This window comes from Caretta caretta, chromosome 1 (assembly GCF_965140235.1).
Source record: "Caretta caretta isolate rCarCar2 chromosome 1, rCarCar1.hap1, whole genome shotgun sequence".
Classification (NCBI taxonomy): Eukaryota; Metazoa; Chordata; order Testudines; family Cheloniidae; genus Caretta; species Caretta caretta.
In genome coordinates, this window is record NC_134206.1 from 281,407,840 (window position 1) to 281,428,705 (window position 20,866).

The following is a 20,866-nucleotide window of genomic DNA, read 5'->3' on the forward strand; positions in this document are numbered from 1 at the left end:
TAACATAATGATGTCTTTTTGTTTACAGTTTCCAACTTCAACAACCAAGGTTTCTCCCAAAGAGGAAGAGAGAAAAGATGAATCTCCTGCCTCTTGGAGGTTAGGTCTTCGAAAGACTGGCAGCTATGGGGCACTTGCAGAGATTACAGCTTCCAAAGAAGCTCTGAAAGAAAAGGACTCTACAGGTGTTATGCGTTCAGCTTCAAGTCCCAGACTCTCTTCTTCATTAGACAACAAAGAAAAGGTAACCATTTTCAGAATATAAAACACACTTCTGAGTTCTGGCCGGTTAACTTAGTATAAATATTAGTTATGATATAAAGTGAATGTAATATGTACTCCTGTAGATAGCTACATTGCAGTGGAGTTTATAATGCTCTTACAAAGTTTTACTAAAAGTCAGCTGTTAAATTGTGGCATTAAGCTGTTGCTCTTGATAGGCAGTAGAGCTGCCCTAGAAGAAATGCAGCTGTTGTGCCGTCTTTTGAAAAACATAGCAGGCCTCTCCCTCCACACAGAGCAGCTTCATTAGCTGTTGCAAGAGTGTATGTGCAGGGTCTTACGACTGTTGTGAAGGCTTGCACAACTAGTCGTGCAAAGTCTTGTGCAGTGAAGGGAGTGCAAGGATTGTGATAGTTTCTGTCCCTTGCTGCAGAGTGCTGGGGATGAGGACAGAAAAAGGCTCCTTATACCCCTTCATTCACATATTCTGGGGACAAAGATTAATCTTTTATCTTTTTTAATTAAGCATTTATTAAAACTGTTACTAATTTGCCATAGATATTTGAACAAAAATAACTTCATGGTTTTGCTTGTTACAAAGTAACGTAATTCCTTTTTTCAAGTTCTAATGTCTTTGTGCATGTAGTCCTGAGTAAATACATTTGCAGATTCTAGGAAAACACTAGAACACTTTAAACGGTAGTTACAATTTGCTGTTGTTTTAAACCAAACCTTTGGAGACCCATTAACAGAAAAACGAAGAGATGTAAAATTAAGACAGTTGGGTCCTTTGAACAGTTTGCTGTTCCCAGTATGTTGCTTGTTGTTCTTAACTTCTGCCTGATGCTAATTGTGCAATTTAACCTGGAATATAAATAGAGTTGGAATTGGCATAGATAATTTTGCAACTTTGACAGCAGTGCAACTAGGGACATTTGAATAGCTTTTATTATAAGTCATGACTATCTCATACAAAGCTATTCTTAACTTCTAAAAAATTTTCTGTCTTAAAGGAGAAGGATAATAAAGGAACTAGACTTGCATATGTTGCACCTACAATACCAAGACGGCTGGCCAGTACATCTGACGTTGACGAGAAAGAAAACAGGTGACTCTTGAAACTGTAACTTGCTTTTTAACAATGCACACAGTTATTTGATATCAGAATCTCTTGGAAACTAGCCTCCGGACCTCCAAAAGAGTGAGTTGAAACTAATGGTAAAAGCTATTTTGGATGGTGCACATGTATATTACAGTATCCCTTCTTCAATCCAAACTATTTCTGTCACTTTGATTCTTGTAACCAGGCAATATATTGCAGTCAGAAGACAACTGCTGTCTTGTTGCAGAACAGAACAGAATATTTATACATTTGCAATATGTTGCCTTCTTACAGGAACAGTGGGCAGGGATATGTGGGAAAAGCACTAAATGGTTGTAATCCCTAGGTCTTGTCTACTCAGGCAAAATTAATACCTGTGTTTTAGCAACCAACACACTCTCTGCACTGGTAAAAAGAATTAAGTAATTTGTTATTTTAGATAAGTCTTTAGCTGTGTGTTTTAGCCATCAATTTACAGTAGGTTTTCATGACATCATAAAACTGGCTGATCCCTATCCACACTAGCAGCTTAACATGCTGTAGCTGCGTGTTACTGACAGCTGCTGAAATATGATTGCTGATTTTGCTGGTATAGATATTCTGGTAGTCACTTTAAAATGAATAGCATCAGGTTCTTGAAGAATAGAGTTCTGTTGGTTTTATGTGACGTTACATGGGGGCTTTGTCTGCATGGTTGGATATTGCATACTAACCGGGGGTGATTTCTAAAGTGCACTAACGTGGCATATTAATCGGTCCATGTAGAACCTGCTGGTGTTCACTAAAGGTTCCCTAGTGGACTTTAATATAGTACTGTTTCAAACAGTACTGTGTTATCTTTAAATTATAATGCAAGTCTAGTTTTGTGGTGAAAGTTTCAGATTTACCCAGCAAATTCACTATTAGGTTTTTTCCTCCTTAGTGAAAAACTTTCAAGTGCCAAATTACATTACATCTAGAAGTTCATCATGTAGACATTGTCTGTAATGATGTCTGGCCTCTAGAATATTTTAGTAGGTTGTTAAATGTTTTCATGTACTGAGATAGTAGTAGTAGCTACTTAAGGCCCTTCATATAAAAGAATAAGCATTTTCTATATATTTACATTGCTGTTACAAGTGCATCCTCTTTCTCTTTTGATTGAATCACATGTCTCTAACATTTTTCTTCCAATATAAAAGTTGTGGTATGTTGTAGGCTTTCTTTATTTTGTAGAGGCAAATATATTTTCCAAGGATGACTTGTGGCAACATATTTTTGTGAGTACTGTACTTGTGTTAGCCATTTTATATGTGGTTGTAGGAGTTGTAGAATTCTATCTAGCTAGACACTGGCAGGAAAAGCTCTTACTGACATTATAAAAGAAAGTTTATTGGATTTCCTTGCCTGTAGTTAGACCCATGAGAGCAGACTGATCTGACACTATAGCTGTTTAAAGCCTTTGAGGACTCTTTCCACTTCTCCCTCTCTCTGAGCTCTGCTCTTGTCTAAGAAATCATACATGAGGTGAGAAAAGCAAAAGTTCTGGTGTAAACCTGTTGGAATGGAGGATTGAAGTGGGAAGGCTGATTGCTCATCTAGTCTCTGTAGATCAGTAGATTAACTAGAGATCCTTCTAAACTGCCCTGCAAAAGTCTGAACAGTTTTGAGAATATAGCAGTTCAGAAGGGTCTCTGATTGGTCATCTTTTCTTTTTGGAGAGAGAATGCTGAAATTACACTGTACAAAGTGATAAATCATAGTTTTCAAACCCCCTACCTCCCGCCAATTCTTTTTATTTTGTTCATGATATCATAGTCCACACATGCATCACTACCTTGTTTCCATCAAAATGGAAAAACGTTATTTAAAGAAACTTCTGCACAGGATTTTCACTCTTTAGGCTTCCAGTAGAAGAGAGGGCTGAACTCCTTGAATTCAAGAGCTTTCAACTCTGAGGAAGTGAAGGCTCGCTAGTACATGAGACCCCTACTGACAGGGGCAGCGAGTTATAACTCGTGGTGCCCAGGCTCCAGCAATATTCAGGGGCCTAGCTCCACCAATGTTTGGGGCCAGGTCTCTCCTCTGACCCCACCTGCCGACCCCCCGCAGCTTCCCCAAGTGTCCCCCGGTCCCCACTTGCTGCCCGCGCTCACCTCCCCTGGCCCCAAAGCCTGCAGCTCATGCTGACTCTGCTCTGTCAGTCAGCCGGCTCCCGGCATCAACTGCTGCCGCAGGGTCCTAGTGCCCCCCATTCACTAATGGCAGGGCAGGCTGCCCTTACCGTGTCCTTCCACCCTAGCCCTGACCCTCTCCAAGGCCCCAAACCCCTCTACCCCAAACAGAGCCCTCATCCCCCCGCACCCTAATCCTCTGTCCCAGCCCTGAGCCCCTCCCACACCCCAGACTTCTCATCCTCAGCCCTCACCCCTGCACCCCCTCGTATCTCCAAATTCCTTCCCAGAGCCTACACCCCCTCCCTCTGCACCCCCTCCCATCCCAAACTCCCTCCCAGAGCCTGCACCCCTCACCCCCCCGACACTCCCACCCTCAGTCCAGAGCCTGCACCCCAACTCCCTCCCAGAGCCTGCACCCCCTCCCATCCCCAACTCCCTCCCAGAGCCTGCACCCCTCCTAAACCCCCACCCCCAGCCCAGAGCTTGCACCCAAACGCCATCTTAGAGCCTGCACCCCTCACCCCCTCCTGCACCCCCCACCCCCTGCCCCAGCCTGGAGCCTACATCCACACTCTGTACCAGAGCCTGCAGCACTCACTCCCTCCTGCACCCAAACTCCATCCCAGAGCCTGGACCCCAGACCCCCTCCCATAGCCTGCACCCTGCACCCCTCCTGCACCCTAATCCCCAGTCCATGGCCTGCACCCCAGACCACCTCCCCCCATCCAAACTCCCTCCAAGAGCCTTAGGCAGGTGAGGGGCAGAGGTTTTTTTTGGGGGTGGGGCGGGTTCTGGGCACTACCAAAATTTCTACAAACCTGCCACCCCTGCCTACTGATGCCCTTTTACCAGTCAGTTAGATGCCCTAACTGCCACTATGTCTGCTCCACTTCTTCCTTGACTGCAATCAGGAAATGCGTCTAAATCTGGATTTGGGCTGTTTTCTTCTTGGATCCATTTTTGTCTAATTTTTGAGGTGAAGTTTAGTACTTGAGCCCTTGCCTTCATTTTGATTTGCACTTTCCTGGAACTTTGTCCTGAAAATGCTTTCCTCAAACTCTCTTGTTGAGGTTCTACTCAATACCTTTGATGGTCAAAGGTCCTTGACTTAATACTTGGAGCACACTAAAGGCCTTAGAAACTCCACCAAACTTGTTTCAATAAGACCATGAAAAAGGCCATCTTTAAATAGCTTTCTAATTGAATATCTTACTGCTGTGAGCTGGAATTTGGAAGGTCATGTCACCCCTCTTAATATGCAGTGGTGTTCTGCTAAAAACCAGCAATTTTGGTTGCTGGTCTCAAGAATGTTTGAGTTCAAAACATACACAAGGCAGCCACATGGTTTTCCTTTGCATACGTTTACAAAACAATATTGCTTAAATTCAGTCTCTGTATGGCAGAATCTCTCTTGCGCTCCTTTGTTCTCCAAGAGTGAACCTCCTGCATTGATGTCTTTTTTTTTTAAGATGAAGTATTTGCTTGTAATTGTGGTTATTCAAAGTTATCAACAGGACCCAATTTACTTCATAGCTCTGTGGGTCCAAATTCTGCAGTAGGATCCCTACATGTTGTTGCCATGTTAATTTATTCTGTCTCAACGAAATACACATCATTCCCGTCCTTGCCATTATTGCACACACAACTGTAGCTCATAGTTGAAAATATTAATTGATGCAAAATTAGTTGCTGTTTGTTTTCAGCAATGATAATTTCAACAACTTTTGCTTGTTGTCCAGGTAGTCTGTCTCCATGGTTCACAAAAGTTGCAATCTTGTCCAGGGGACCAACTTCAGAGCCGCCTCCTCTCCCTGCCCCAGGTGTGCCAGGGAAAGGAGCAGCTTGTAACAATCTCAGTAGCTCATCTGCTTGGCTACCCATATTCAGTTTTCCATACAGCCCAGCCTACACTTAATGATCCATTGTGGCTTTAAATTTATGATCATCTAGTCTGACCTCACAAATACCCCAAGCTATAGAATTTAACCTGGTGATTCCTGTATTCAGCCCAACAACTTGTTGTTGAAGTAAAGTTGTGGTTTCTGGTCTTCCCCACTCCCAGCCTCCATTGTTATTCTTTGGCTGCAAGCTGCACTCCAGATCTGCCTCCCTGACCACCTGCTGCCTGGCTCCATAGAACAGTTTATAGCTGATGGACTTGAATCCAAGTAACTCCCTGTTGTTGGGAAAGCTGAAGCACAAGAGCCAACTACAAGGCAGGTCCCAGTAGAGCATGAAGATAGTGTACAAAAAAAAAAATGTTAGGGACCTGGCTGCAGCAGAATGACACATTCTACAGCAAAAAATCAGAATTCTCTGGCATTTTGCAAAATGCCACATTCTGCAATTGCAAAATCATGGAGTCAACAGGACCTTCATTGAGATGAATGAGACAGTTAATACATCTCAGAGCTATTGTTACAGGCATTCTGCAATGACAAGGAGATAACACGCCATTGATTTATGTTTTCAAGGTTATATCTGCAGCCACTTAAGGGCTACATTTTTTTTTAAAGGTGACAGGTGAGATTCTGAAGCTCATTTCTGCAGCAAAGGGTAAATTTGTGGAATAAAGGAGTACTTGGCGCCCTGGACATAATTTCACAGGTCTTTTTCCCACTCTTTTACTTTGTCTATGGGGTAGACTTTTCTTTTCTTTTCTTTTCCCTGGACTTTTATTCAATTACATTTTTAAATACAAAAACAAACTGATTTGTTTATTAATTTTCATGGTAAAGTTTCAAATTGATTTGTTTTGGGGGAGCCTGTGCTTCCTATGCACTGCAAGATTTGGTTGGAAATTCCTAGGGACTTAGGTAGTGATAGGTGATAGATAATGTCACATGGCAGTCCACTGGATGGTGGACCTTGTAGGCCACAGTGCCTGCTAGCCCACATTACCAGTGGCTCAAAGGGCAAAATATCTTTTGAACTAGGGGAGATACTCCCAAGAATGAGAAATCCTTGGAGACTGGCTTTGGAGAAGCAAAATTAAAGGTAAGTAGTTTTCCCTTGACTGCATTATGGTGTCCCAGTAGCATTGTGGGAGATTCTTGCCCCTGTCATGAGAAGAAAAAGGTAATGATATCAACATGTAAAAGATGACTATTAATTTGCTATTTCTGGTTTCCCTTCTCTTCCATAGTCTCCTTTCATCCATGTGTTTCTTTTATATAATATATATATATATATATCAGTATTAACATAATTAGATATAGTAATTTATCGATAGGAGCTTTGGAATTTGCTAACTAAAAGGTAATTTTATTGCTGTCTGCACAGGTACACTTACTGTCTCAAGTCCCAATCATCTATTTTTCCTCTCTTCTGCAACCCCCTTTAAAGAAACAAACAAAACTATCACTAATACAAGCCTTACACAAATACAATCCTTTTACAGGGATTCATCTGCTAGCTCAATACGTAGTAGTGGTTCTTACACAAGAAGAAAATGGGAGGAAGATGTCAAGAAAAACAACTTGAATGAAGGACCTACATCACTAAATACAAGTTATCAAAAAAGGTAAGGGCTGTGACCATGTGTATTGCTTTCAGCAGAATAAGTGAACAAATTGTTAGCTTGTGTTTAAGAAAAACTATTAAATGATTAATGCATTTTTTTACCCTACAAGGACAGTTTTCAAGTAAACATTGCCACCATAAAGATGTCAGTTTCTCTTTTATGATAAAAAAAGAGTAATTCCAAAGTAATGCCAAGAGAGACTCCTAAAGGAAGAGAAGTTAAAATCCTTGCAGCATAAGTTCATTCTTAAAAAACACCCCCTCCCCCAATTACTTGTTTCACAAACCATTATTTTTTCTAAACATGATTTTACAAACCAGCTTAGAATTGTGCATGTGAAGTAGGAGTAGCAGTAACTACTATAGTTAAAGTTGCATAAATATTTCCATTCTGCCATCCTGTTTTTTCAGTCTTTCCTAGGTACCTGGAATTAGGTTGAAATTTCCCACATTTGGGAAATTATCCAAATACTATGTGACTATTTTTTAAATATTAAAATAAAATGGTTCAGCCTCTTCTTGTAAGTTTGAAGATGGTAGGGTAGAAAAATTGTGATTTTTTTTTTTTGGACAAAGTTCTTATGCCAATATTCCTAGGGATGGAACTATTTTAAAATTAGGCCTGGCCACTTTGCAGCCTTCATAGAATATAGACATGCCTGCTCTTAATTCTTTTTTTTAAAAAGAAGGTTCTTGATATGAATAAGATTTGACTCCATTGAAAATAACTCTCCATGCATGCACAGTATACATTGTACAGAGTTTTCTCACAAAGGGCCAAGTCCTGCAAACATACACGTGAATAACTTTACTCAGCTGCGTAATTCCACTGATGGGACTACTCATGTGAGTAAATTTACTCATGTCAGTAAGTGTTCGTATGATTGGGCCATAAGCATATAAAGTTTATAGTTCTACCCATGGATGTATGGGTAACTAACTTCACGCTGAAACATGCTAATGGTGCAAAAGCTGGTGAGGTGTACTCCTTCAGAGCCTTTTTCTTTGTCACTAAGCCCTGGTCTACACTCGGGGAGGGGATCGATCTAAGTTACGCAACTCAACGTACTTAGATCGACTTACCGTGGTGTCTTCACCGCTGTGAGTCAACTGCTGCTGCTCCCCCGTCAACTCCGCCTGCACCTCTCGCAGCAGTGGATTACAGGAATCGACGGAAGAGTGCTCGGGGATCGATTTATTGCGTCTAGACTAGATGCAATAAATCGACCCCCACTGGATCGATCACTGTCTGGCGGGTAGTGTAGACATATCCTAAGATGCAAATCAGTGATTCCAATAGTGTGTAGCTGAATAGTTCCATATTATAGAGTATATCTTCGATGTTTTTCTTTAAAAGAAAAGAAGAAAAATCTTAAATTCCATTTAAAAAAAAATTAAAGACAAAGGTTGCATAATCTTAGCAGTTGGGAAATGTCAGAGTTAGGGTTGTAGGAGCAACCTTTGTGCATCTGCATTATTATATAGTTTTAATGCTATTTCTCATATGCAATCAGCTTTTTCTATATCTGACCTATTCATGTAACGCTTTCTAATATCTTTTAATTCTTTTTTACTTGCACTGTTTTTATGATCATAGATGCTTTTGAAAATGTTATCCAGAGTCCTGTTTTCAACAGTGGTTTAAGCACCATTGGAGCCTACGCCTCACTGAAAGTCAAAGAGCCTAACTCACTTTTGAAAACCAAACTTGACCTTCTAAATCATTTATGACAGGTTTCAAAGTAGCAGCCATGTATTCACAAAAAGAAAAGGAGTACTTGTGGCACCTTAGAGACTAACAAATTTATTTGAGCATAAGCTTTCGTGAGCTACAGCTCACTTATTTTCCACTGAATGCATCCGATGAAGTGAGCTGTAGCTCACGAAAGCTTATGCTCAAATAAATTTGTTGGTCTCTAAGGTGCCACAAGTACTCCTTTTCTTTTTGCTAAAACATTTAGGCATTCTTGAAAATTTTACCCAGTCTGGTGTATCATTGAATACTTAAATGTTTAGTCATCTCTTTTAGGCATACTTTATTAATGGAGCAGCTCATCCTTCCTCAGGTGCAATTCAGTGGTAAGACAGCTAACTGTGAATCTTATTTAACTTCAGACTTAGGTGTCTTATTACATCTACACCAACAAATTTTCAATTTGTTCACTATTACAGTTATCTGTAGTATGGTTAAAAGTGGTTAATTATATACTAGTAGTAATAGTATTTATTAATCTGTCCAGTGCCTAAAGTATAGTAAACTCTTTAGAGAATAAGTAAGACATAGTTCCTCACCCAAGAACACTTACAATTTAATGCTAAACATAGTACAGCTAGTTGGGGTAGCAAACAGTTGGGGGATAGGGGCGGTGAATGAGGGTTACAGTAATATGTGCTTGCTTAAATTCATTATGTGCATGTTTTGATACTGTTGCTGGCTTAAAAAAAATAAAGCTGGAGTGAGTGTTACAGTGGGAGAAGGACTGAAGGGAGGGGCTAGAAATAATGGACTTTGGTTCTCTGGCAAACATAGAATACAGCATGATGCTGCACATGTATATTTTAAGTTGTTGAAAAAGCCTCTGTATTGTGGCTTAAATTCTCTGTTGCACAGAGCTGCAGTGGGGTCTCTCAAGGAGCTGGTTTGATTACAGCTCACTGAATCTCAGGGAGGATCTGCTTGCTTTAAGCCTCAGCGTAATTTAAAGCAGCCTGGTTGCTGCTCCAGCTTCTGCCTTCCTGCTGTGATCCCACAGGGTTCCCACACCAGGGCTGAGTGGGGCCTCAGTGTGCCAGCTCGGTGCCATTTGAGAGCTCCCCACACTAGCAGCATTCTAAGATGGGCAGCTCTGGCTGCTTTCTGGCCCCTTTTGTGAAATTCAGGCACCCCAAAGGGGCCAGTAAACAAATCAGAATGTGACACCTATATTGCTATTGCTTGAGAAATTGCATGAGATCATGCAGCTGAAGACTGTATTATAATCCATCTGCACAAGAGGTAGAGTTAAGATTCTGTGTGCAACGTTAAGTTGGTAATTCCTGCATTCTTAATGTACAACTTCTATGTTCTTTTATCATAGGTTTCTCTGTATGCAAATTTAACAGCAGTAGAAGAATAAAAAATCCAGAGTAGTGATGGCAAACTGACAGCACTCATGCTACTGTTTTGCAATAGTGTGACAGTCTGTAGAGCCCATGAGGCTATGGAGCTACTAAGTTCAGTTACAGAAAAAGCATATCCAATCACAGTGCTTTCAACTCTGCTATGCAGAATGAGAAGTTCAGGGCCAGTTGTGTGGGAACCTTTGTGTTCTTTTCTTCCTCTTGACCTCCTTTTCCTCTCTACACCTTGAAAAATGGAGATGGAAGAGGGAGTGTTCGTAAGAGTTAGAAATAGAATGGCATAATGTTTCTGAGCTAAGACGGAGCAAATCCACAGAGAGCTTGAAAATTTGAATAACTGAGAATGTTGCTGGCATCTGTGTGTATGGATATTGGAGAATCCATTGAGATGAGTGATGCAATAGTCGAAGAATGAGGCAGTGAAGATAATGATGAGGACTTCGGCAGAGGCAATTGAAACATAACTACGTATATGTAAGCCTATGGGGTGGTGATACTCTGTCTCCAAATCTGCCTGAGTAGCAGAAGAAAAGTCCAGGATTAAGGATGACTCTCAGGTTACAGCATTCGAGGCTGAAAGAGGGGCTGAGTCAAGGGAAATAAGAACGCATTTCCAATTTGAAAATGTTCCTTTTGCCCAAAAAATTTGTCTGAGATGAGCTCGTGTTTTAATTAGTCACTTCGTAGCTTTGACATCTTTATGTACACATATAAATGGTACAAACACATCCTATGTAAATACCTCTCGCCCTCAGTGGCTCCTTTGGAAGAAGACAAGATGACTTGATTAGTTCTCATGTTCCAAGTACTACGTCAGCACCAACAGTTACCTCTTCAGCTGGTCTTCAGAAAAGCCTGCTTTCCAGCACAAACACTACTACAAAGATTACAACGGGTTCTACTTCAGCAGGTGTACAAAGCAGGTAAGGGCATCAACGCACTTCTTGTCAGATGGACTCTGTGCTTATGTATGTGCATGCTTGTTTTGTTCAGTAGGTCATGGGGCTCTGGATTTTTTCATTTTCCTGTTAAATTTGTTGAAACATACAATTTGGCTCAAAAATAATTGTGTTGGCTTTCGCTTTAAAGTGGCAGCTATGCATGTCTGTGAAAGAATAAATTGAATGCTAGAAGGGTAAAGAATAATGAAGTTCAAGCAGTGTGAACTGTTTAACTTTGAATTTATCTAATTTAATGGCTCCAGGTGAGCTTCATATTTCATAGCAGAGACATTTCTCCATTTGTTGTTTTAAAAAAATCCATCCCTCAACTTACATGTTATCAGCTGTTTAGTAAAGTGCTTTCATTGTTTAGCGTTTCCTTTTCTCTTTTTTGTGTTGCTGCTTGTGATGCGATAGTACCTCAAATCGTTTGTGGGCTGAGGATAGTACTGAGAAAGAAAAGGACAATGTTCCTACAGCAGTGACCGTTCCTGTTGCGCCATCTGTTGTAAATGCTACAGCTACTACCACAACCATGACTACAACTACTTCTGGCACTGTGTCCTCAACGTCAGAGGTCAGGGAGAGACGGAGGTGTGTAAAGGTCCTGCGAGTAATGGTGCTGTTACCCAAAATGATCATTTTCTTCTTTATGAAAAGTGCAGTAGTTAATTGTACCTCAACTAGTACGTACAGTAAGTGAATCAATACTTGTCTGTTTACTAACTGTACTGAAACAGCTATCAACATGCTACAGATTTCATTAACCTTCCAAAAACTGTCTTGAGAGAAACTTCCAAAGAATCAAATCTCACAAAATATCTTACAACTAATGATAACATTGTGAGTTATGCTCTTTCATGTTACTTCTGTTTTGTTTTGCCCTTGAATTATAATGTAGATTTTTGGCATAGGTTACTTGCAGGTTTATGTTTCTGTTCTTTGCTTAAATGGTTCACATAAAAAAAAAAATCCCAAATAAATACCTATAGTAACACCGTGGAAAGATTTCTAAATGGGGTGCGGTGGAGAGGGAAGAAACTGGTTGACAACTGAAATGGTTAAAATAGCACAGTGAACTTTGTAGCAAGTAATTACCCTTTCTAATATAAATATAGAAGTATCTCAATAACCATACACTGAAATAAGAAGGCATTGTGTAGTATTTATTTCAGTTATTAATGTGTATGTCTGATCACATAGAGATACAGAACATTGAACCAAACATTCTTTGTGATGTCTTTATACCTCCCACAGAATCAAGCCTACCAGCCCAGATCAACAAAGTTTGTGCTAAAAATAGCTGCGTTAGACAGTGCTTTGAAGTTGCAGCTTGGGCTCTGAAGTCCACACCCCTCTCTAGGTTTTAGAGTCCAAGCTTCATTGTCTACATTTGTACCTTTAGCATGGTAGCACGAGCTTGCGAGCCCAAGTCTGTTGACCTGGGCTGGGAGGCTTGCTGCTGAAGGCTGCATGGAAATACCTTGAGTGCTAGTCTACACTAGAAGCGCTACAGCTGCACTGGTGCCGTTGCATTGCTGTAGCGCATCTGGTGAAGATGCTGTCTGCTGACAGGAGAGAGTTCTCCCGTTGGCATAATAAAACTACCTCCTCAAGAAGCAGTAGCTATGTTGGCAGGAGAAGCTCTCCCACCGACATAGCATTGTCTACACTGGCGCTTAGGTTAGTGTAACTTAGGGCTTGGCTACACTCGCTAGTTACAGCGCAATAAAGGAGCTCCAGACACACTAGCTCACTACCCGTCCACGCTGGCAAGGCACAGAGAGTGCTCTGACTCCGTGGCTACAGCTCTGCTGGTACTCCACCTCAGCGAGTGGAATAACATTTGCTGCTCCCCCTGCTGGAGTGCCGCGGCGTCAGTATGCATGAAGGTGTTGCATTACTGCGCTCTGATCAGCCTCCGGAAACGTCACATAATCCCCTTAAGTTCAAGTGGCCACTCTTGTCATTGTTTTTGAATCGCTGCAGGAATGCAGAGATGCCCTTTGAAAGCTCCGTTTCTGACAGCCGGCTGCTTATCTGCTCCAAGACAAAGCAACCATTAGTGTGGAACGCTGGGGGGGGGGGGTCTGCTGCTGTCTGAACTTACAAGACAGCGTGCTGACGTGCTCTCAGCCCCCCAAAAACCCACTCTCTCTCCCCCCACATACACACAACACACTCCACCCCACCCCCATTTGAAAAGCACGTTGCAATCACTTGCATGCTGGGATAGCTGCCCACAATGCACTGCTCCCAATGCCGCTGCAAATGCCGCAAATGTAGCCACGCCAGTGCACTTGAAGCTGTCAGTGTGGACAGACTGCAGCGGTTTCCCTACTGCGCTCTCCGAAGGCTGGTTTAACTCAAAGCGCTCTACATTACATTGCTCGGGAGATGGCTTATTCACACCTGTGAGCAACATAAATTATACTGACATAACCTGAAGTGTAGACAAGCCCTAAGTGTTTATTTCAATACGTAATCACATAGTACTTTCTCTTTGGAAAATAAAAAGCCTAGGAAAATTCAGAAATCAAGCTCTAAAGTTGCAAATGTAATGTAATCGATGTTTAGCATTCACAAGAGGTGGGAAACTGGCTCGAGAAACCTAGATCCTTCTGGTTTACTGTACCAGAGGATACCACATGGCAGACATGCTAATTTGGTGATCTAAACTTAGGACAATTTTTAATCTGTCTTCCCCACTTTGACATTGGAGGCATCTGCGGGAATGATGTGGCTCACAAGCCATTTTGGTAGTAACCACTACTTTGCATATGTATTTTTCATAAAGTAGCGTGGTTGCAGCAGGCGAAGTGTCTGTTACATAAAATTGATAAAAATAAATGCAAGCAATGTAAAAAGAGTGGAAGTATTGCTCCCAGTAAAGAAAACCTTCTATTAGAACAGTTTTAATTTTAAACTGTTACTGTAACCACTGAAAGTATGTTACGGACTGAAAAAAATCAAGGAAATTCAGAGTTAAGGCTGTCACTCTGTCATTCACTCTCACTAGTGTGTCTAGGTATTGCACGTATATTATGTAAGATCACAATATCCACTGTTAGATTTCTGCAAGTGGACTGAATTTCCTTGATTTTTAATTATATTCTGGCCAAAAGGTTTGGTGCAATGTAAAACTGTTTTAAATGAAAGTGTTGATTGTGTATGTAGTGCATAGTTTGCTGAATATTAAAAAAATATATAGTGACTTAGTCCATATTAATACACACTACTGCAAAATCTTACTTGAAAAGTAAACCCATTCAAAGCTATTCTAGTGCCTAAACAAACGGTGCATTTTGGGTCAAGTTGAAGTTGTGAAAGTGTTCATCTCGTAACTAATTTTTTAAAAAGATTGGGAACAAAGTAGGGAAGAGTGGGACAAAAATACTCACAAAGAAATCTTTTTGCAATTTTAATCTGTCACACATTTTTGCACACAGAATTATAAGCCTCTAAAACGGATTCTAGTGGTATGGGAGCTTTTCCATTATAGGTATATTAGCAGTAACAAATACTAGTATAGTAATTGCAGGCTCTAGGGCTTTGTCTAGACTAGAGGTTTATCTACCTGGGAAGTTACATTAGTATAATTATACCAGTGTAGTTGCCTGTCTGAACACTCCTGATCAGGTGTAAGAGTGGCTTTTTTCTGATTTAGTTAAAACTACATTCAAGGTGGTATAAACGAAGGTGCAAAATGATGATGATTTGATTGTTTGTGATGTGCAAAGAGATTCAGGTCCAAATGAATAATATATATGTACGTGGTGCCTTAAAAGAGAAATTTCACAAGGCTAAAAACAATTGAGCCAGAACAGCTAGGAGATAATTTAAACAAAAAAAAGTCAATGATAACTGGCAATTGTTTGAGAACATTTTACTAGATGACCAAAAATCCACAATTGTGAAAGAAGGCTACGCTTTTTTAAAAACAACCAACCACAACAGAACACGAACCTGACTTGGAAATGAGGTCTGAAAGAAGATTGTGTGTGAGAGGGAGAGAAAGAGAGAGAATGGAAGGAAGGAAAAGCTGAGAGCAATTAATGTGACCAGGAAAGTAGGAATTTTCGAAAATAGATAAGGAAACCAAAAGGACACAAATCTATGACTAGCAGAGTTAAGGACAATAGGGAGTTATTTAATTATATTAGGAACAAAAAGAATCCTAACAGTAGTACTTTACTAGATGGAAATGGTAGAATTGTCAGTAATAAAAGTCAGAAATGTTCAACAGATGTTTTTGATCTGTATTTAGGAAAAAGCCAGATGAGGTATTTTATATCATGATGAAATACTTCCCATTCCAACAGTAACTCAGGAAGATCTTAAACAGCAGCTAGCAAAGTTTAGATATTTTTAAATCAGCAGGTGCGATGACTTGCTTCCAAGTGTTCTAAAAGAGTTGTCCAACGAGCTCTCTGGACTGTTAATATTGACTTTCAGTAACTGTTGCAACACTGGGGAAGTTCCAGAGGACCAGAAGAAAGCTGCTAATGTTGTACTGATATTGTGACAGAGTAAACAGGATAACCTGAGTAATTTAGGCCAGCCAGTCTGACATCTCTTCCGGGCAACATAATGGACAGCTGATATGGAACTTAATGAACTTGAGGAAGGTTATGTAATTAATGCCTGTCTGCTTGGGTTTGTGGAAATATATGTTGTCAAACTTCATATCTCTTTTTTTGTGAGAATACAAATTTGGTTAATATAGAACACTTAGACTTCTGTCGGGCATTTTACTTGGAACCGCATGACGTTTTGATTTAAGAAATTAGAAAGATGCAAAATCGACATGGCGCATATTAAATGAATTAAAAATAGGCTAACTGTTAGGTCTAAAAATATGATTGTAAAAGGGGAATCAAATGGTGTGTTTCTAGAGGGATGCCACAGGAATCTGTTCATAGCCCAACGCTATTTAACATTTTCATCAATAAAACGTAATATCATAACTGATAACGTTTGCAGATGACACACAGATTGGGGAAGTGGCAAATAATGAAGAGGACAGGTCACTGATACAGAGGTATCTGGATTGCTTGGTAAGCTGGGCATAGGCAAACAAGATGCATTTCAGTAAAGTCATACATCTAAGGATAAAGAGTGTAGGCCATACTTGCAGGATGGAGTACTCTGTCTTGGGAATTAGTGACTGAAAAAGACTTTGAGGGTCCTGGTGGGTAATCCAATGAACATTAGCACTCGTGCATTGCTAACATGGGGCTTGTCTATAATTGAAATGCTAGAGAGACACAACTGTAGCTGCGCCACTCTACACTTCAGGGTAGACACTACCTATGCTTATGGGAAGGGTTTTTCTGTTGGCATAGGCAGTCCACCTTCCCATGAGACAGTATGGGGGTCGAAGAAAGAATTCGTCCATCGACCTAGCACTGTCTACACAGAGGCTTAGGTTGGCTTAAGTATGTTGCTCAAGGTTGTGGATTTTTCACACCCCAGAGCAATGTTGCTGGGTCAATCTAATTTTCTAGTGTAAACCAGTCCACAGTTTGAAACACTACTTAGCATCTAGAGTAGAAGCAGTTTAACACCTTTAAAATCTTGTTAGCTCATTGGTCTAACCAGAGGGAAGCCCAGAGTAGAGCATGGCAGCTAACACAATTTTTAAGGTGATAAAACACATGTATACTTGCTTGTGTGTTTGTGTGTGTTAAAAATGTTAACTAACACATGTTAAAATCCTAGTGTAGACATGGCAGTTTGTGTTTTAGCATGCGTTAGCCAGCCAAGGTAAACCCTAGGAGTCAGCATTTCTCAAGGGACTTTTCATGCTGCCACAGCTTCCTGGGGCCGGGTGGCAAAGAAGTGGCCCCACCCCGAGGGCTGCCAGCAGGGGTGGGGCCCTGTCCCCCTCTGGAGCCACAAACGCTAGAGGAGCAGGCAGGTGGTGGGGTGTGGGCTTCAGACCTGGGGGTGTGGGTGGCAGGCTCCAGCTGTGTGGCGGCAGCTCCATCCTCTAGCCATGGACTTTGAGCCCTGACCCCTGCCCTGGTCCCAGGCTCACCCCCCACCCGTTGCCTCCTCTGGCTCTGAGCTCCGGCAGTGAGCTCTGACTCCTAGCCACAAGGTTTCGTACTCCACCCATGGGGCCACGCAATTCAGTTCTGGCCCTCAGCCATGCGGCAGTGACTGATGGCCCCAAGCTCACCACCCCCCACATTACCGCTGGCCTCCATTGCGTCGTCTGTCCCCAGACTCCTCCTCCCATCACCCTTGGCCCCGAGCTACCTCCCTACCCACCACCTCATCCAGGGCTTAATTTGTCCTGGCTTGCCAGTGACTTTGTCTGTTGTGAAAAGTGATATTTGTATGTTTTATATCACTTTTCACTGCCTTCCTGCTAGCTAGCGAGTCGGCTGCTGTGAAAAGTTTTATATTAACAAAATACAAATATCACTTTTCACAGAAAGAGACTTACTAGCTAGCAAGACTTTAAAAAAGCAACCGAAAAAAGCAAAAGAAACCAGCCCGAAGAACATGCAAAGCATGTTCTTTTTTTCTATTCTGTTTAGGTCCAGTAAAGAACAGAGAAAACTGTACATTATTTTTATTATTGAGTCTGTGAAAAAACCTTCCATAAATAAATTATAGTGATTTGGACATGTATATGTGCATATTTATTTGTTTTTCCTGAAGTTAATTGAGTATTTTAGGAAAAATTGTCAGAGCGGCCACCAAAAAATTGCTTGTGAGAACCCCTGCTTAGGTTCCTTGTAGGTTCTACAGTTGACCCCTACCAGCCAACATGTTAAAATAGAAGCCTCCCTTCTACATTAGGATTTTATCATGTTTGTTACCGAATAGGATAAAAATGTATGGTTTTCCTGCTGAAGGCAAGGTCTAGGTGGTAAGTGGTATTTCCAAACACATTAGCTAGCTCAGTTTAAAAAAACAAAAAACAAAAACACACACCTTTTTTCCTAATCTAAACTAGCCCTTGCTATCTAGCAAAAGAGAAGAGCTACCAAAAATACTACATGGTGAGAGGAGGATGGGAAATGAACATTCTTATGAATTGTATTTTATAGATGTTACATAGCAGGACAAAGGGCACTTGTAGAAATAGCTATATTTGTATCTATTAGGGCAAATTTGTGTTTTCATTTTTAATCTGTCTGTAGTTAAAATAGAGGTAGAACATGGGTGATAATCCAATATTAGTTTGTGCAATTTATTTATTTTTTTAAAAGATAGTAGTATTTTTAAAGTGACAGTCATCTCATTAATTTAAAGAGCTGTTCTTAATGATGGTTCTAGTGAGTGGTCTCTCAAAAGTAAAGGAGTGTTTCCAACATTAACAAATATGTTCTTTACAAAAAAGCTAATAAAACATAACCAACCGTTTTGTATACAACATCAGAAAATGTGATGATCACGAAGTCACTATTGTGAAAGATGGATAAACTGGCCAGTTTTGGGACCCAGAATGGTTCAAGGCTGCACAGTTTGTTGTCCTCAGACTTGGAATGCAAGATATATAATTTGTAAATAGAACTTTGTTTCGAGGCCTTAATTTTTGGCTTGTTTTCAGCTTTTTTTACCAACTTTGTTACTCTAAAGATGCTAAAATATACTTAATACTTTTAAATAACTATCAGTATTACACAGCAAAGAACTGATTATGAATAGGTCTAGCACTGATTTATTATCCTGTAATAGAAAATCAGCAGTTCCATTAAGAATCTTCATGTATCATTATAGATGTATAGATAATTCAGTAAGGGGCAAATCCTGTGTCCACAGCTGAGGCAGCCTCACTTGTAGTTGAACCGATGCTGTTCCGCTGCACAAAGGAGAGCGGGATGAAGGGAGCATAAACCATGTGCCCAGCTGATCCATGTGTCAGTACATAGCTCAGCAAGAGGACCCAGAAGGTTCAGGGAGGAAAAGGCTTCACACATTTTGGCACCTCCCCTGTGCTGTGACTGTGGAGGTTTTGGCCAGCCCCTACCACAAGTGAGAGCAGCTTTGAGGGCTAGATTAATTTGTGTTGAGCTGCCTGGACTAGTTTGTGCTGAACAGCCAACAGACTCTGTGGGCTATTAAAGCAGCTGGAATAGCAGGGTTGTGAGAGCACCCAGGCAAGCCACCTGCCCCAGGAGTGATGGAAGCGGCCAAGGGTTGGCGTAGGGCACTCCTGCAGAGAAGTCTCCCTGTACATAGGAGATATTCTTTTGGGGCCCTCGTGATGGCTTTAGAACTCTTCTATACAATCAAAGCTAGTGTAAAGGAGCAGTGGAGCATCCATAAATTGGGTCCCCCCTATGTGCAGGGGTCCCTGTATTGTAATGCACACTGGGCTGTATATGTACAGGCTAAGGGAAAGGAAGGGGTGGGATTTGAGGATCTGCTTCTATACAGATTGTCCTGTCCTGTCCTTTGCAGGGCATGAAAGCCACATAAAAGCCTGGTCACACAGACACATTGTACACTGGGCTCAAGATTTGCCCTTTAAATCTGAGAGAGTTGAAGCCTCAAAAGCAGAAATTCATTGAATGGCTTTAGGATCGAGCACTCAAATTTACATGTGAAACAGAATCTCTCATGAAAATAATCCAGAAAACTTTGTTCTCTTTTCCCCCAGAGTTAGAGAGGAGTGCTAGTTTTAGATCTTGTGTTTTGTAAGACTACTTGGGAGTTTTAATTGTCATGGATTTTTGGGAGGTTGATTAGTCATGAGGCCAAGTGTTACATTTTAATGTTTTGTTTTGCTTGGCAACATGGCTAAAAGTCTATTACTTAGAGGCCATTGTTCTAGATGTTTGTATGATTTTTGCTTTTATAAAATGACTACAAACCTGTAATACTGGAAAAAATGAGCAGTCGCTTTGCATTTTTAATACTCTGAGACAATAGATGGCATAGTAGGGCTTTCCTGTAATAGCCATATTCTTTACGTTAGACATATAAAATTCATGTTAAAGCTTCATAGTCATTCATATATACCTACACACTATATATCTGAGATACTCCACCTTTTTAGCAGACTGGAAGAGCACCAAAATAGTTTAAGTGGTATTGAGAGAAAATGCCAAAATGAGTTTATTGTAAATAAGAAAATTTACTGTCTAGATCAGTAGTGTATTCTGGTGATATGATTCTGATATAACACTTAAAGATTAACTGCTATAAATATGCTAAAATTTATTCAAAATACAAGTTCTGTATTTCTTGCATTTTCAAAGACAGATTTATGTATCTAGTTACATTATGTAGAATTTAGTTTTGAGTTTTCTTATAATTGCGTTGATTTTCAATCATAAAAATGTTGCAAATGTTCATTTCTTTAATCATTTAATGCAAAAATTAGTGGTTATTAAATATTATTTTAATTTTACTCTTTAGATCATACCTCACTCCTGTTCGGGATGAAGAGTCTGAGTCCCAAAGAAAAGCTAGATCCAGGCAAGCAAGACAGTCCAGAAGATCCACACAGGTACAGTTTTTTGTTCTTTTTTCATTTATAAATACATAAATTGGTGGCAAACTCTGCAATAACCTCATAATTTTTACAGTAAAACGTCAAATACAATGACGGTTCTCACCAGTGTAAACTCAGTACATACCAGCAGATAAAATAATCCACACTACAAACAACAACAACGCTCCAAATTTAAAACCTCTTCCTCTCAAAATGTTTGGGAGAAAAGAGGGGCCTTCCAGTGTTCCTTTAAGGTTAACAGATCCATACTGGAGGGAAGAAAGCAGAGGTTCCAGCACAGAGTGTCTTCCGGAAAGCCTCTTCCTGTTGTATAGCAAGGTGGCTT

General features: G+C 40.6%; 1 protein-coding gene across 3 annotated transcripts in view; it reads left to right on the plus strand.

The window, feature by feature from the left end:
- Positions 1 to 20,866, plus strand: part of PPP1R12A (protein phosphatase 1 regulatory subunit 12A) — a 214,819-nt gene that overhangs the window by 145,185 nt on the left and 48,768 nt on the right. For 2 of the 3 annotated variants that reach the window (XM_075124334.1, XM_075124335.1), the window contains 6 exons: positions 29 to 244; positions 1,236 to 1,330; positions 6,881 to 7,003; positions 10,878 to 11,045; positions 11,481 to 11,657; positions 20,445 to 20,535. In XM_075124334.1, the coding sequence (XP_074980435.1) occupies positions 29 to 244; positions 1,236 to 1,330; positions 6,881 to 7,003; positions 10,878 to 11,045; positions 11,481 to 11,657; positions 20,445 to 20,535 (870 nt within the window). The remainder of the gene's footprint in view (positions 1 to 28; positions 245 to 1,235; positions 1,331 to 6,880; positions 7,004 to 10,877; positions 11,046 to 11,480; positions 11,658 to 20,444; positions 20,536 to 20,866) is intronic. The other variant, XM_075124336.1, reaches the window with a different exon arrangement.